The sequence below is a fragment of the Petromyzon marinus genome (assembly GCF_048934315.1).
Source record: "Petromyzon marinus isolate PM22_M1 ecotype Great Lakes invasive population chromosome 68 unlocalized genomic scaffold, UKy_Petmar_22M1.pri1.0 chr68_unloc.1, whole genome shotgun sequence".
NCBI lineage: Eukaryota > Metazoa > Chordata > Hyperoartia > Petromyzontiformes > Petromyzontidae > Petromyzon > Petromyzon marinus.
In genome coordinates, this window is record NW_027422597.1 from 1,616,843 (window position 1) to 1,634,437 (window position 17,595).

Below are 17,595 nucleotides of genomic sequence, written 5' to 3' on the forward strand. Positions count from 1 at the left end.
ACTCCATCTCTTCTCTAGCCCCGTGCCTCCTGTACCACATCACTCCATCTCTTCTCTAGCCCCGTGCCTCCTGTAGCACATCACTCCATCTCTTCTCTAGCCCCGTGCCTCCTGTACCACGTCACTCCATCTCTTGTCTAGCCCCGTGCCTCCTGTACCACGTCACTCCATCTCTTCTCTAGCCCCGTGCCTCCTGTACCACATCACTCCATCTCTTATCTAGCCCCGTGCCTCCTGTACCACGTCACTCCATCTCTTCTCTAGCCTCATGCCTCCTGTACCACATCACTCCATCTCTTCTCTAGCCCCGTGCCTCCTGTACCACATCACTCCATCTCTTATCTAGCCCCGTGCCTCCTGTACCACGTCACTCCATCTCTTCTCTAGCCTCATGCCTCCTGTACCACATCACTCCATCTCTTCTCTAGCCCCGTGCCTCCTGTACCACATCACTCCATCTCTTCTCTAGCCCCGTGCCTCCTGTACCACGTCACTCCATCTCTTCTCTAGCCCCGTGCCTCCTGTACCACATCACTCCATCTCTTCTCTAGCCCCGTGCCTCCTGTACCACATCACTCCATCTCTTCTCTAGCCCCGTGCCTCCTGTACCACATCACTCCATCTCTTCTCTAGCCCCGTGCCTCCTGTACCACATCACTCCATCTCTTCTCTAGCCCCGTGCCTCCTGTACCACATCACTCCATCCCTTCTCTAGCCCCGTGCCTCCTGTACCACATCACTCCATCTCTTCTCTAGCCTCGTGCCTCCTGTACCACATCACTCCATCTCTTCACTAGCCCCGTGCCTCCTGTACCACATCACTCCATCTCTTCTCTAGCCCCATGCCTCCTGTACCACATCACTCCATCTATTCTCTAGCCCCGTGCCTCCTGTACCACGTCACTCCATCTCTTCTCTAGCCCCGTGCCTCCTGTACCACATCACTCCATCTCTTCTCTAGCCCCGTGCCTCCTGTACCACGTCACTCCATGTCTTCACTAGCCCCGTGCCTCCTGTACCACATCACTCCATCTCTTCTCTAGCCCCGTGCCTCCTGTACCACATCACTCCATCTCTTCTCTAGCCCCGTGCCTCCTGTACCACGTCACTCCATGTCTTCACTAGCCCCGTGCCTCCTGTACCACATCACTCCATCTCTTCTCTAGCCCCGTGCCTCCTGTACCACATCACTCCATCTCTTCTCTAGCCCCGTGCCTCCTGTACCACATCACTCCATCTCTTCTCTAGCCCCGTGCCTCCTGTACCACATCACTCCATCTCTTCTCTAGCCCCGTGCCTCCTGTACCACATCACTCCATCTCTTCTCTAGCCCCGTGCCTCCTGTACCACGTCACTCCATGTCTTCACTAGCCCCGTGCCTCCTGTACCACATCACTCCATCTCTTCTCTAGCCCCGTGCCTCCTGTACCACATCACTCCATCTCTTCTCTAGCCCCGTGCCTCCTGTACCACGTCACTCCATGTCTTCACTAGCCCCGTGCCTCCTGTACCACATCACTCCATCTCTTCTCTAGCCCCGTGCCTCCTGTACCACATCTCTCCATCTCTTCACTAGCCCCGTGCCTCCAGTACCACATCACTCCATCTCTTCACTAGCCCCGTGCCTCCTGTACCACATCACTCCATCTCTTCTCTAGCCCCGTCCCTCCTGTACTACATCACTCCATCTCTTCTCTAGCCCCGTGCCTCCTGTACCACATCACTCCATCTCTTCTCTAGCCCCGTGCCTCCTGTACCACATCACTCCATCTCTTCTCTAGCCCCGTGCCTCCAGTACCACGTCACTCCATCTCTTCACTAGCCCCGTGCCTCCTGTACCACATCACTCCATCTCTTCTCTAGCCCCGTGCCTCCTGTACCACATCACTCCATCTCTTCTCTAGCCCCGTGCCTCCTGTACCACATCACTCCATCTCTTCTCTAGCCCCGTGCCTCCTGTACCACATCACTCCATCTCTTCTCTAGCCCCGTGCCTCCTGTACCACATCACTCCATCTCTTCTCTAGCCCCGTGCCTCCTGTACCACATCACTCCATCTCTTCTCTTGCCCCGTGCCTCCTGTACCACATCACTCCATCTCTTCTCTAGCCCCGTGCCTCCTGTACCACATCACTCCATCTCTTCTCTAGCCCCGTGCCTCCTGTACCACATCACTCCATCTCTTCTCTAGCCCCGTGCCTCCTGTACCACATCACTCCATCTCTTCTCTAGCCCCGTGCCTCCTGTACCACATCACTCCATCTCTTCTCTAGCCCCGTGCCTCCTGTACCACATCACTCCATCTCTTCTCTAGCCCCGTGCCTCCTGTACCACATCACTCCATCTCTTCTCTAGCCCCGTGCCTCCTGTACCACGTCACTCCATCTCTTCTCTAGCCCCGTGCCTCCTGTACCACATCACTCCATCTCTTCTCTAGCCCCGTGCCTCCTGTACCACGTCACTCCATGTCTTCACTAGCCCCGTGCCTCCTGTACCACATCACTCCATCTCTTCTCTAGCCCCGTGCCTCCTGTACCACATCACTCCATCTCTTCTCTAGCCCCGTGCCTCCTGTACCACGTCACTCCATGTCTTCACTAGCCCCGTGCCTCCTGTACCACATCACTCCATCTCTTTTCTAGCCCCGTGCCTCCTGTACCACATCTCTCCATCTCTTCACTAGCCCCGTGCCTCCAGTACCACATCACTCCATCTCTTCACTAGCCCCGTGCCTCCTGTACCACATCACTCCATCTCTTCTCTAGCCCCGTGCCTCCTGTACTACATCACTCCATCTCTTCTCTAGCCCCGTGCCTCCTGTACCACATCACTCCATCTCTTCTCTAGCCCCGTGCCTCCTGTACCACATCACTCCATCTCTTCTCTAGCCCCGTGCCTCCAGTACCACGTCACTCCATCTCTTCTCTAGCCCCGTGCCTCCTGTACCACATCACTCCATCTCTTCTCTAGCCCCGTGCCTCCTGTACCACATCACTCCATCTCTTCTCTAGCCCCGTGCCTCCTGTACCACATCACTCCATCTCTTCTCTAGCCCCGTGCCTCCTGTACCACATCACTCCATCTCTTCTCTAGCCCCGTGCCTCCTGTACCACGTCACTCCATGTCTTCACTAGCCCCGTGCCTCCTGTACCACATCACTCCATCTCTTCTCTAGCCCCGTGCCTCCTGTACCACGTCACTCCATCTCTTCTCTAGCCCCGTGCCTCCTGTACCACATCACTCCATCTCTTCTCTAGCCCCGTGCCTCCTGTACCACGTCACTCCATCTCTTCTCTAGCCCCGTGCCTCCTGTACCACATCACTCCATCTCTTCTCTAGCCCCGTGCCTCCTGTACCACATCACTCCATCTCTTCTCTAGCCCCGTGCCTCCTGTAGCACATCACTCCATCTCTTCTCTAGCCCCGTGCCTCCTGTACCACATCACTCCATCTCTTCTCTAGCCCCGTGCCTCCTGTACCACATCACTCCATCTCTTCACTAGCCACGTGCCTCCTGTACCACGTCACTCCATCTCTTTTCTAGCCCCGTGCCTCCTGTACCACATCACTCCATCTCTTCTCTAGCCCCGTGCCTCCTGTACCACGTCACTCCATCTCTTCTCTAGCCCCGTGCCTCCTGTACCACGTCACTCCATCTCTTCTCTAGCCCCGTGCCTGCTGTACCACGTCACTCCATGTCTTCTCTAGCCCCGTGCCTCCTGTACCACATCACTCCATCTCTTCACTAGCCCCGTGCCTCCTGTACCACATCACTCCATGTCTTCACTAGCCCCGTGCCTCCTGTACCACATCACTCCATCTCTTCTCTAGCCCCGTGCCTCCTGTACCACATCACTCCATCTCTTCTCTAGCCCGTGCCGCGCCCGCTTAGCCCCCTCGATCCGGCCGAACAAAAGCTGTTTCGGCGTGCGGTGGCTGGGCATGCGGGCTACATGACCCAGCCATCGCAGCCTTGCCTGCCGAAGGAGGCTGATGATGGGACTGTGTCCAGATCTTTCAAGGATCTGAGCTTCTCACGAAATCTAACCTGCAAGTCAAACCCATAGGCAGGGCCATTCTGAATGTTTCATTTCGGCGTAGATTTTCTGTTAGACAAGCTCCATGTTTCGCAAGCATAGGTAAGGGAGGGCATGACTAATCTGACGCGTCAATCACTAACTCACTCACCTACTCACCCAGCCACTCATTCACCCACCCACGTACTCACCCACCCAACCACTCACTGACCCACTCACTCAACCACCCACCCAACCATCCACTCACCCACTCACTCGCCTACCCACTCACTCACCCACCCACTTACTCACATACCCACCCGCTCACAAACCCAGCCACTTACTAACCCACTCACTCACCCACGGACCCACCCAGCCACTCACCCACTCACCCACTCACCCACCCACTCACCCACCCACTCACCCACCCACTCACTCACCCACTCACCCACCCACCCACCCACTCACTCACTCACCCACCCACTCACTCACCCACCCACCCACTCACCCACCCACCCACTCACCCACTCACTCACTCACCCACCCACTCACCCACCCACCCAGTCACTCACTCACCCACCCACCCACTCACCCACCCACCCACTCACTCACTCACCCACCCACCCACTCACTCACTCACCCACCCACCCACTCACCCACCCACCCACCCACTCACCCACTCACTCACTCACTCACCCACTCACCCACTCACTCACCCACCCACTCACTCACCTACCCACTCACCCAGGCAGCCACCCACTCACTCACTAACTCACCCCCACCCCTGTTTTATTGTCTCTCTCTGTCTCGACATCAGGTCGTTTAAACATCTGATTGGAGGGATCGAGGACATGTCCACCAAATGTTGCGAGGACACAGACTCCAAAGCAACGTAAGTCCCTACCATTCGCAGTGTTACATAATCACACAGTCGTACAAGCTCACACAGAGACTCACACAGAGACTCATATAAACCCATACAGAGGCTAACACAGACTCACACACAGACTCACACAGAGACTCACACAGAGACTCATATAAACCCATACAGAGACTAACACAGACTCACACACAGACTCACACAGAGACTCACACAGAGACTCATATAAACCCATACAGAGACTAACACAGACTCACACACAGACTCACACAGAGACTCACACAGAGACTCACACAGAGACTCACACAGAGACGCATTTAAACCCATACAGAGACTAACACAGACTCACACACAGACTCACACAGAGACTCACACAGAGACTCACACAGAGACTCATATAAACCCATATAGAGACTAACACAGACTCACACACAGACTCACACAGAGACTCACACAGAGACTCACACAGAGACTCATTTAAACCCATACAGAGACTAACACAGACTCACACACAGACTCACACAGAGACTCACACAGAGACTCATATAAACCCATACAGAGACTAACACAGACTCACACACAGACTCACACAGAGACTCACACAGAGACTCACACAGAGACTCATATAAACCCATTCAGAGACTAACACAGACTCACACACAGACTCACACAGAGACTCACACAGAGACTCACACAGAGACTCATATAAACCCATACAGAGACTAACACAGACTCACACACAGACTCACACAGAGACTCACACAGAGACTGATTTAAACCCATACAGAGACTAACACAGACTCACACACAGACTCACACAGAGACTCACACAGAGACTCATATAAACCCATACAGAGACTAACACAGGCTCACACACAGACTCACACAGAGACTCACACAGAGACTCATATAAACCCATACAGAGACTAACACAGACTCACACACAGACTCACACAGAGACTCACACAGAGACTCATATAAACCCATACAGAGACTAACACAGACTCACACACAGACTCACACAGAGACTCACACAGAGACTCAAACAGAGACTCATATAAACCCATACAGAGACTAACACAGACTCACACACAGACTCACACAGAGACTCACACAGAGACTCATATAAACCCATACAGAGACTAACACAGACACACACACAGACTCACACAGAGACTCACACAGAGACTCACACAGAGACTCATATAAACCCATATAGAGACTGACACAGACTCACAGACAGACTTACACAGAGACTCACACAGAGACTCACACAGAGACTCATATAAACCCATACAGAGACTAACACAGACTCACACACAGACTCACACAGAGACTCACACAGAGACTCATATAAACCCATACAGAGACTAACACAGACTCACACACAGACTCACACAGAGACTCACACAGAGACTCATATAAACCCATACAGAGACTAACACAGACTCACACACAGACTCACACAGAGACTTACACAGAGACTCGGAGAGGCTCACGCAGACTCACACAGACCCACATAGAGACTCACACAGACTCACACAGACGCACATAGACATACAACTTTTCATAGAGACAAAGACAGAGACTCACACAGAGACTCACACAGATTCACACAAACATACAACCTCAAGTAGAAACACACACACAGAGACTCACACAGAGACACACGCACAGACTCACAGAGGCACACAGAGACGCAAACACTTAGACTCACGCAGAGACTCACACATAGATACACACAGAGACTCACAGAGACACGCAGAGACGCACACACTGATTCTCACGCAGAGACTCACACATAGACACACAAAGCAACACACGCATAAATTCACAGATAGCCACAGATTCACACGGACATACCAATACCAGCCATTCACATCCACTGGTTCATCACTATATGGTCCAGCAGATGCTCATGCATCCGTGATGTTGCGTGGATGCGCCGATGCCAGAACAGCGCGTTGGTAATTACAAGCCCATGAGCTGCACAAAAGTCTAGCAGCCTCCTACCGTTGTTATTGAGTTGATCTGACCCAAGCCTACCTATCACTCCAACCCAGGTGTCTGCATCATAGCTCACTCTGGCATTAAAGTCACCCAACAGGATGGTTCTATGCAGGGGGACCAGTGGCACCTATGACAGGAATTCTGCATCCCTCTACTGATGTTCATCGTCGGTGGGGGCATGAGCAACCACGACCACCACTCCTCGCCTCCAGTTGACGGGGAGACGAGCCCCAAGTAGCCTGGGGCCTAGAGCTTTCCACGCCTCACCGCCACGCTCCCACGCCCCCTTCATTATTTTGCTCAAAGGCAGAGCCACTCCCTATTGCTCGTCAGAGTTCCTGCCTCGAGTGGAGAACTGTCCGCCTCTCGGTGATGACTGGAGCCAGGACCGGTCCACCTGGACCTTCCGTATTCCACAGAAGGTCCAGGCGGTACCGGCCCATCTCCCGACAGAGGAGTGGCAGCCTCTCCTCCGCGGCGAGATTCTGAACCGTTCAGCGCGGCCAGTCGCGGTGTTCTCCTGTTTCTGGACGAACCCCTGAGCGGCGGTGTTCAGTCTCCCTGGCTCTGCCAGATGGAGTTTGGCCAGAAGGCGTCGTAAGGGCTTGTCCCCACGTGGGACTAGCACGAGCTTATTTCGGTGTCGCCACCGTGGTGCTTGGTGGACAAAGTGCCGGGTGGAGAGTTTAGCGGCATCCCCACCCCCGTCGCTCGTACGCCGATATACAACCTCACAAAGACGCACAGGCTAGCACAGAGACTCATGCGGAGACTCACACGGGGCGGTGGGTAAGTGGGTGATTGAGCGGGTGAGTCCATGAGTGAGAACGTGGGTACAGGAGCAGGTGAATTTGAGAGTGCCTTAGAGGGCAACTGAATGGGTGAATGCTACTGACAGCTAACAAGCACTTGCCCCTACAGTCTAGGTAAGGTTACACGGGGGCACGGGGGTGGGGGACCTTTGTCTTTATCTGTAGGTGTGATAGAGGCCCCGAGTCATATGAAATTAATCCTGTCGGTATATCTATGCATATTACGCATTCACCCACCGACTCAACCACCCACTCACCCACCTACTCACTCACCCTTTCATCCGCCCACCCACTCACTCACCCGCTCACTCACCAACTCACCCACCCACCCACTCACCCACCTACTCACTCACCCACTCACTGACCCTCTCACCCGCCCACTCACCCGCTCACTCACCAACTCACCCACCCACCCACTCACCCACCTACTCACTCACCCACTCACTGACCCTCTCACCCGCCCACTCAACCGCCCACTCACCAACTCACCCACCCACCCACTCACCCACTCGCTCACTCGCTCGCTCATTCACCCACCCACTCACCCACACACCCACTCAATCACCCACTTACCCGCCCACCCACTCGCTCACCCACTCACTCACTCACCCACTCACCCTCTCACCCATCCACTCAGCTCGGAGGTGGAAGGGTCGTTCTTCTCCAAGTTGTCTCTCTGCGACTTCACGGCGATCGACACCTTGGGTGTGGGTGGTTTTGGTCGCGTGGAATTGGTGAGGCTCGCAGACTCACTCGCTCACCCACTCACCCACCCACCCACCCACCCCCCACTCACTCACCCTCTCACTCACTCACGCACCCACTCTCTCACCTCACCAACTCACTCACCCAGCCAGCAACCCACTCACTCACCCACTTACTCACCGACCTACACACTCAGCCACTCACCAACTCACTTACTTACTCACTGACTCACTCACCCACCCACCCACTCACTCATCCACCAACTCACCCAACTCACACACTTACTCACTGACTCACTCACCCACCCACCCACTCACTCGTCCACCAACTCACCCACGCACACACTTACTCACTGACTCACTCACTCACCCACCCACTCACTCGTCCACCAACTCACCCACTCACACACTTACTCACTGACTCACTCACCCACCCACTCACTCGTCCACCAACTCACCCACTCACACACTTACTCACTGACTCTCCCACCCACTCACCCACCCACCCACTTACTCACCCACTCACTCACCTAATCACCCACTCACTCACCTAATCACCCACTCACTCACTCACCAAACAACATCCCCACCCTCTCACCAACCCACCCACTCACCAAACCACCCACTCACCAACCCACCCACCAACATACCCACTCACTCACTCAACCACTCGCCCATCCACTCACTCACCCAGTCGCTCGCCCACCCAGTAACTCACCCACTCACCCACTTACTCACTCACCCACTCACCCACTCACCAAACCACCCGCCCACCGACTACACTCAACCACTCACGCATGCATTTAGCGACGCTCTCACGTGCACGCACATACACAGACTCACACCATTAACCTCCTCCACCTCCTCCTCCACCTCCTCCTCCACCTCGTCCTACTCGTCCACCAGGTGCAGCTGAAGAGTGATATGAGCCGCACTTTTGCCATGAAGATCCTCAAGAAGCGACACATCGTGGAGACCCGTCAGCAGGAGCACATCCGCTCGGAGAAGTCCATCATGAGCGAGTCGCACTGCGGATTCATCGTGCGGTGCGCGGCCCGCCCCTAGATCCGCTTCGACGAAAATACAGGGGGGGCGTGTGGGGTTTGGGGGAGGGGGGGGGTGGAGGTGATGGTGGTGATGGGTGGGGGGGGGGGATGGTGGTGGTGGTGGTGGTGATGATGGGGAAGGAGGTGGTGATGGTGGTGATGGGGGAGGTGGTGTTGATGGTGGTGGTGTTGATGGTGGTGGTGGTAATGGGGGAGGTGATGGGGAAGGTGGTGGTGATGGTGGTGATGGGGAAGGTTGTGGCGATGGTGGTGGTGGTGGTGATGGGGGATATGGTGGTGGAGTTGGTGGTGGTGGTGATGGGGAAGGTGGTGATGGTGGAGGTGGTGGTAATGGGGGAGATGGTGGTGGAGGTGGTGGTGGTGGTGATGGGGGAGATGGTGGTGGAATTGGTGGTGGTAATGGGGGAGGTGGTGATGGTGGAGATGGTGGTGGAGGTGGTGGTGGTGGTGGTGGTGATGGGGAAGGTGGTGATGGTTCAGGTAGTGGTAATGGCGGAGGTGATGGTTGAGGTGGTGGTGATGGGGGAGGTGATGGTTGAGGTGGTGGTGATGGGGGAGGTGGTGGTGTTGGTTGATGTGGTGGTGGTGCTATTGGTGACAATGATGGTGATTATGGTGATGATGATGATGAATCTGTAAGTCTGTGGGTCTCTGTGAGTCTATGTGGGACTCTGTGAGTCTGTGTGGGTCTCTGTGTGAGTCTGTGTGGGTCTCAGTGAGTCTGTGTGGGTCTCTGTGAGTCTGTGTGGGTCTCTGTGTGAGTCTGTGTGGGTCTCTGTGAGTCTGTCTTGGTCTCTATGTGGATCTGTGTGGGTCTCAGTGTGAGTCTCTGGTTCCTTGTATGAGTCTGTGTGGGTCTCTGTGTGAGTCTGTGTGGGTCTCTGTGAGTCTGTGTGGGTCTCTGTGAGTCTGTGTGGGTCTCAGTGTGTGAATTTGTGTGGGTCTCTGTGTGAGTCTGTGTTGGTCTCTATGTGGATCTGTGTGGGTATCAGTGTGAGTCTCTGGTTCCTTGTGTGAGTTTGTGTGGTCTCTGTGTGTGAGTCTGTGTGGGTCTCCTTGTGAGTCTGTGGGTTCTGGGTGTGAGTCTGTGTGGGTCTATGTATGAGTCAGTGTGAGTCTCTGACTCTCTGTGTGAGTTTGTGTGGGTCTCTGTGAGTCTCTCTGAATCTGTGTGGGTCTCCTTGTGAGTCCGTGTGGTTCTGGGTCTCTTACTCTCTGTGTCCCTACAGACTCTACCGGACGTTCAGAGACAATAAGTATCTCTACATGCTGATGGAGGCGTGCCTGGGTGGAGAGCTGTGGACCATACTGAGAGACAGGTGAGTGGGTCGGTGAGTGACTGAGTGGGTGGATGCTTGGGTCGGTTAGTGGATGGGTGAATGACTGGGTGGATGGGTGGGTGAGTGAGTGGGTAAGTGAGTGAGTGGGTGGATAAGTAAGTTAGTAGGTGGGTGGGTGAGTGAGTGGGTAAGTGAGTGGGTAAGTGAGTGAGTGGGTGGATAAGTAAGTTAGTAAGTGGGTGGGTGGGTGAGTGAGTGGGCAAGTGAGTGGGTGAGTGAGTGGGTGAGTGAGTGGGTGAGTGATTGAGTGTGTAAGTGAGTGTGTGAGTGAGTGGGTGAGTGAGTGGGTAAGTGAGTGTGTGAGTGATTGAGTGTGTAAGTGAGTGTGTGAGTGAGTGGGTGAGTGAGTGGGTAAGTGAGTGAGTGGGTGGATAAGTAAGTTAGTAGGTGGGTGGGTAAGTGAGTGTGTGAGTGAGTGGGTGAGTGAGTGGGTAAGTGAGTGTGTGAGTGATTGAGTGTGTAAGTGAGTGTGTGAGTGAGTGGGTGAGTGAGTGGGTAAGTGAGTGAGTGGGTGGATAAGTAAGTTAGTAGGTGGGTGGGTAAGTGAGTGGGTGAGTGGGTAAGTGAGTGGGGTAAGTGAGTGGGTGAGTGAGTGGGTGAGTGATTGAGTGTGTAAGTGAGTGTGTGAGTGAGTGGGTGAGTGAGTGGGTAAGTGAGTGAGTGGGTGGATAAGTAAGTTAGTAAGTGGGTGGGTGAGTGAGTGGGTAACTGAGTGGGTGAGTGAGTGGGTGGGTGAGTGAGTGGGTGAGTGATTGAGTGTGTAAGTGAGTGTGTGAGTGAGTGGGTGAGTAAGTGGGTAAGTGAGTGTGTGAGTGATTGAGTGTGTAAGTGAGTGTGTGAGTGAGTGGGTGAGTGAGTGAGTGGGTAAGTGGGTGAGTGATTGAGTGTGTAAGTGAGTGTGTGAGTGAGTGGGTGAGTGAGTGAGTGGGTGAGTGGGTGAGTGATTGAGTGTGTAAGTGAGTGGGGTGAGTGAGTGGGTGAGTGGGTGAGTGTGTGAGTAATTGAGTGTGTGAGTGAGTGGGTGAGTGAGTGAGTGAGTATATGTCTCTATGTATATGTCTCTGTGTGTGTGTCTCTCTATGTGTGTGTCTCTCTATGTATATGTCTCTATGTGTGTGTCTCTCTATGTATATGTCTCTATGTGTGTGTCTCTCTATGTATATGTCTCTATGTGTGTGTCTCTATGTCTCTATGTGTGCGTCTCTATGTCTCTATGTGTGTGTCTCTATGTCTCTATGTGTGCGCCTCTATGTCTCTACGTGTGCGTCTCTCTATGTGTGCCTTTGCGTCTCTGCGTAGGGGATCATTTGACGATGCCACTACGCGCTTCTACACGGGCTGCGTGCTGGAGGCGTTTTCCTACCTCCACTCCAAGGGCATCATCTACCGAGACCTCAAGCCTGAGAACCTCATCCTGGACACGCGCGGATACACCAAACTGGTACCTTGTGGCGTGTGTAGTGTATAGTAGTGTAGTGTATAGTAGTGTAGTGTGTAGTGTATAGTACAGTGTAGTGTGTAGTGATGTGGAGCATATAGTAGTGTAGTGCGTAGGGTAGTGTGTAGTGTGTAGTGTATAGTTGTGTAGTGTAGCGTATGGCAGTTTAGTATGTAGGGTAGTGTCTAGTGTAGTGTATAGTGTAGTGTGTAGTGCAGTGTAGTGTGTAGTGTAGTTTATAGTGGTATAGTATGTAGGGTACTGTGTAGTGTAGTTTGTCGTGCTGTGTTGTGTGTAGTGTAGTGTATAGTAGTGTAGTGTGTAGGGTAGTGTGTAGTGTAGTGTGTAGTGTAGTGTTTAGTTGTGTAGTGTATAGTGTAGTGTATAGTTGTGTAGTGTGTAGTGTAGTGTTTAGTGTCGTGTAGAGTGTATTGCAGTGAAGTGTGTAGTGTAGTGTATAGTAGTGTAGTGTGTAGGGTAGTGTGCAGTGTAGTGTGCAGTGTATAGTTGTGTAGTGTATAGTGTAATCTATAGTGTAGTGTATAGTGTAGTGTGTGGTATAGTGGTCCGGCAAAACAACCCCCTACCTCTTTTTGGTGCCGGATGGACAACGCTGTCGTGGGCAGTGCCGTGGAGGGAGGGCCAATTCCGATTGGCCTTTCCCCTGATGCCATTTGTAACCACCACAGCGGCTACATGGGAGCTCTGGATGGGTGCGAGGGGCTGGTAAGCCCTCCACCTTCAATTAATTACCACTAAACCACGACCACAAAATTTGATAAATAAGCTTGTGCCGGAGGTCCCGGGAGGACAGGCGTCTATGATGTCTCCTGGCCAAACCCCATTTGGCGGAGCCAGGAGATTGAATCTCTACCCTCGGGGCTCCTCCAGAAACAACGAAAAGCCACTTCGTGTGGCCACGTGGAATGTTCAAACGCTCACTGCGGAGGAGAGGCTGCCACTCCTCTTTCGGGAGCTGGACCGGTACCGCCTGGATCTATGCGGCATTCAGGAGGTCCGGTGGACCGGCTCTGGCTCCTGCCACCATGAGGGGTGGACAGTCCTCTACTCGGGGCAGCAGACTGCCAAACAACAGGGTGTGGCTCTTCTTCTGAACAAAAGAGTGAAGGGGGCGTGGGAGCGTGTCGGTGAGGTGTGGGAAGCTGTAAGCCCCAGGCTATTTGGGCTCGCCTTCCCATCAACCGGAGGCGAGGAGTGGTGGTCGTGGTTACTTATGCCCCCACCGAAGACGATCATCCGTGGAGGGATGCAGGCAATGCCGATGAGTCAAATGCCTTATATGACCTCCTGTCACAGGTGCTGGCTAAAGTGGCCCCTCGGGATAGAGTCATCATGTTGGGTGACTTCAATGCCCGAGTTGGTCATGATGCATGCACCTGGTCTGGAGTGATTGGAAGGCATGGGCCAGATCAGCTCAATACCAATGGCAGGAGGCTGCTAGATTTTTGTTGTTCCAGCATCAGCGCATCCACTCCACATCATGAATGCATGCCGGGTCCAAGCAAGAACATCTGCTGGACTACATAGTGATGGAACAGCGGATGCGGGCCCATGTCCTTGACACCAGGACCAACCGTGAAGCTGATCTGCGTAATGACCATCGACTTGTCATCTGTAAGATGCACCTGCCATTCTTCCACTCCGGTGGTGGGTGTACACCCAGGACCCGATTCAAACCCTTAGTGGTATGGTCTCAGCTAGCTGATGAAAGTTGCAAGCGAGAATTTCATCATCACTTGCAGCTGGGGTTGGCATCGTCCCCCACTCCTCCTGATGTCGAGGGGAAATGGGCGAGGTTTAGAACTGTGGCTCATGCAGCTGTAATGGCTGCTTTGGGTACACGGTCCAGACCTCCCCAGAGACTCTGGCTGACAGAGGAGGTGTTCAAGCTGGCTGAGAAAGAGAGACAGGCCCACTCTCAAAGGCTAAAGCATCCCACGTCAGAGAATGAGGAGGCTTACTGGAGAGACTGAGGTGCTGCAAGGATGGGTGGTGGTCACGGGTTGCTGAGGCGATGGAGTCTGCCTCAGTGGCCCGCGATCACAAATCGCGCTTTAATTCCATCAAAAAAGTAACCTGCAGCCTGACACCTATTATCATCATTAGGGGAAAGAACGGTGATCCAATCTCCGACCCCCAGGAAAAGGTTTGCAGATTTGCTGAGCATTTCTGTGAGGTCCTGGGGAAGGGGAAATCCCTCAGCCAGGAAAACAACGTCGGACAAAGTGGGATGACCCTGCTGAGGCTGCGGTGCCTCAAATATTGGAGGAGGAAGTCACCCCCTGTGAGTGGCTGGCTGAGGTGCCATCTCTTGAGGAAGTACTGAAGGCAATCCAGAGTCTGAGACTAGGAAAGGCACCGGGCAGAGATGATCTCCCCAGCGAAATGCTGATGGAGGGTGGCGTTTGTGCACAGACTGCCCTAAATGATATCATAACAACAGTCTGGAACACTGGATGGGTTCCACAGGATTGGAAGGATGCCCTGGTGGTCCCCCTCTTTAAGAAGGGGGACTGCACAGACTGTAACAACTACAGGGGCATCTCACTCCTCAGTGTGCCGGGAAAGGTCCTGACAAGGATTATTCAGCATCGCCTTGCCAGGTACTCTGAGGAGAGGCTTGCAGAGCCCCAATGCGGCTTCAGGAAAGGGCGGTCCTGCACAGATGCCATATTTTCTGTCTGTCTGCTACAGCAGAGATGTAGGGAATTCCATATCTGCTTTATTGACCTGGTTAAGGCCTATGATATCATCAGTAGGCCTGGGCTTTGGGTTGTTCTTTGTGCTTTCGGAGTCCCTGACCCTCTGTTCACGATCATTAATGACCTTCATGATGGTGAACGGGCCCCGGTAAAACTACGTGGCCAGGAGTCAGATCCATTCACTGTACACCTTGGGGTGCGACAGGGATGTCCTCTGGCTCCCACATTATTTAACATCTATTTTTACCACGTAGTTCGTGAAGCCTTCAATAGCTGTACCGGAGGATTTTACATTTGGTACAGATATAATGGGAGGCTGATCGATACCCGGGTGTGGTCAAAGGATGGCTCCCTATTGCACAACCACGTTATGTATGCCGATGATCTGGTAATTGCTCCTCACTCAGAGGAGGAGTTGGAGACGCTGCTGCTGAACCCGGAGCTTGCCACCAAGAGGTGGGGTCTTACCATCAGCCCCACCAAAACTAAGCACCTGCCTGGGTATTTTGTATTATCAGACACTCCACCACCACAACTCCCAATTGGTTGTGGAGACAGTGGAGAGTTTCCCATACCTTGGGTGTGTTCTGATGTCCAACTCCGAATCAGTCGAGCGGCATTATCTTTTCATCGGTTGGGTGTGGAAACTACCTGGTCTATCACTCTGCACGAAGCTTCAGGTTGTCTCAGCCACGGTCATTCCCTCCCTTATCTACGCTTGCGAAACGTGAACCCCCTAAGGCAAAATCTCACCGGTTAGAAACATTTAGGCTGGCCTGTCTTCGATCCATCCTGGGTTTAACCAGGCTGGATTGTGTGAGGAGCTCACAAATCCTTGAAAGATGTGGACAAAGTCCCATCGGTGAGCTCCTCCGGCAGGCAAGGCTGCGTTGGCTGGGTCATGTAGCCCGCATGCCCAGCCACCGCATGCCGAAACAGCTTTTGTTTGGCCGGATCGAGGGAGCTAAATGGGCGCGGCACGGGCTAGAGAAGAGATGGAGTGATGTGGTACAGGAGGACTTGGAGCTGAGTGGACTTGCCAATGACTGGTTCCAGCGGTGTCAAGATCGGCCTCTGTGGAGGAGGCTCGTGAAGGACGCTACTGGGCAGTTGGAGGCAGTCGCCCTCCAACAACAACGGAGGGCGGAGGAGCGACGCTCACAACAACGAGCGGAGCGCCGGGTGGCTAAAAAGCACAACAAGTTGGCACAGTAGGGGGGCACAGGTGGTGCATCAGCCAGTCGTCTCGGTCAGTTGACCTGGGGCCCCGTGACCTCCTGCCAGCGGGCGTTCGACACTTCACGTGGCCTCAGGGTGCACATAGCCTGGCACAAGCGTCGTGGTGACGTCACCGCCACTTAGTGGCGAATGTCGGTTGTTGTTGTAGTGTAGTGTATAGTATAGTGGGTAGTGGCTAGTGTAGTGTATAGTGTGCAGTGTAGTTTATAGTGTAGTGGATAGCGTGGCGCGTAGTCGTGCGAGGGATCTGCGAGCCACCCTCTCCGCACTCAGTATAACACGCACCAATCACACGCACGGGAATACACTCGACCGGGGTCGAGGGTCAAAGGGCTCTGACGTCACCCGGACCTAGGCGTAGGAGACGTTGGGTGTGTATTGGGAACGAGGGCGGAGATGGATGGGGTTAAAAGGCGCTGCGGGAAGCATGTTCGGGGTTGCTTTTGGAACGAGTTTTGGCTGTGGGTTGAAGAATTTAACCAGTGCGTGAAGCAGTCTCCCACTCCTCTGTGTAGTACATAGTAGCGTAGCGTGTAGTGTCGTGGATGGTGTGATGTGTGTAGTCTATAGTAGCGTAGTGTATTGTAGTACATAGGGCATGGTCGTGTAGTGCGTGTATTGTATAGTGGAGTGTATAGTTTAGTGTGTATTCGTGTAGTGTACAGTGTAGTGTATTGCAGATTATAGTTTTGAATTGTAGTGTATAGTGTACTGTGTTCAAATTCTTTGGTACTTTCGGTAAAGTCACGTGGAATGAGAATAAAATAATGAATTAATAAAATAAAATAACGCGATAACATTCTCACGACGTGTTATTTTATTAATTTCTTATTTCATCCTCATTCTACGTGGTGACTTTACCGAAAGAACCAAAGAAGATGAATCCTTGCAGTCACGAAAGCTTTAAATCGAAGTTGTACTGTGTGTAGTCTATAGTAGTGTGTAGTGTATAGTATACTGTGTGTAGTCTATAGTAGTGTGTAGTGTATAGTGTACTGTGTGTAGTCTATAGTAGTGTGTAGTGTATAGTGTACTGTGTGTAGTCTATAGTAGTGTGTAGTGTATAGTATACTGTGTGTAGTCTATAGTAGTGTGTAGTGTATAGTAATGTGTGTGTAGTCTATAGTAGTGTGTAGTGTATAGTATACTGTGTGTAGTCTATAGTAGTGGGTAGTGTATAGTATACTGTGTGTAGTCTATAGTAGTGTGTAGTGTATAGTATACTGTGTGTAGTCTATAGTAGTGTGTAGTGTATAGTATACTGTGTGTAGTCTATAGTAGTGTGTAGTGTATAGTGTACTGTGTGTAGTCTATAGTAGTGTGTAGTGTATAGTATACTGTGTGTAGTCTATAGTAGTGTGTAGTG

At 52.9% G+C, this 17,595-nt stretch overlaps 1 protein-coding gene across 3 annotated transcripts in view; it reads left to right on the forward strand.

Moving 5' to 3' along the window:
- Window positions 1-17,595, forward strand: part of LOC116958029 (cGMP-dependent protein kinase 1-like) — a 295,703-nt gene that overhangs the window by 261,172 nt on the left and 16,936 nt on the right. For all 3 annotated transcript variants that reach the window (XM_076058101.1, XM_076058102.1, XM_076058103.1), the window contains 5 exons: window positions 4,834-4,908; window positions 8,356-8,452; window positions 9,329-9,468; window positions 10,719-10,808; window positions 12,129-12,270. In XM_076058101.1, the coding sequence (XP_075914216.1) occupies window positions 4,834-4,908; window positions 8,356-8,452; window positions 9,329-9,468; window positions 10,719-10,808; window positions 12,129-12,270 (544 nt within the window). The remainder of the gene's footprint in view (window positions 1-4,833; window positions 4,909-8,355; window positions 8,453-9,328; window positions 9,469-10,718; window positions 10,809-12,128; window positions 12,271-17,595) is intronic.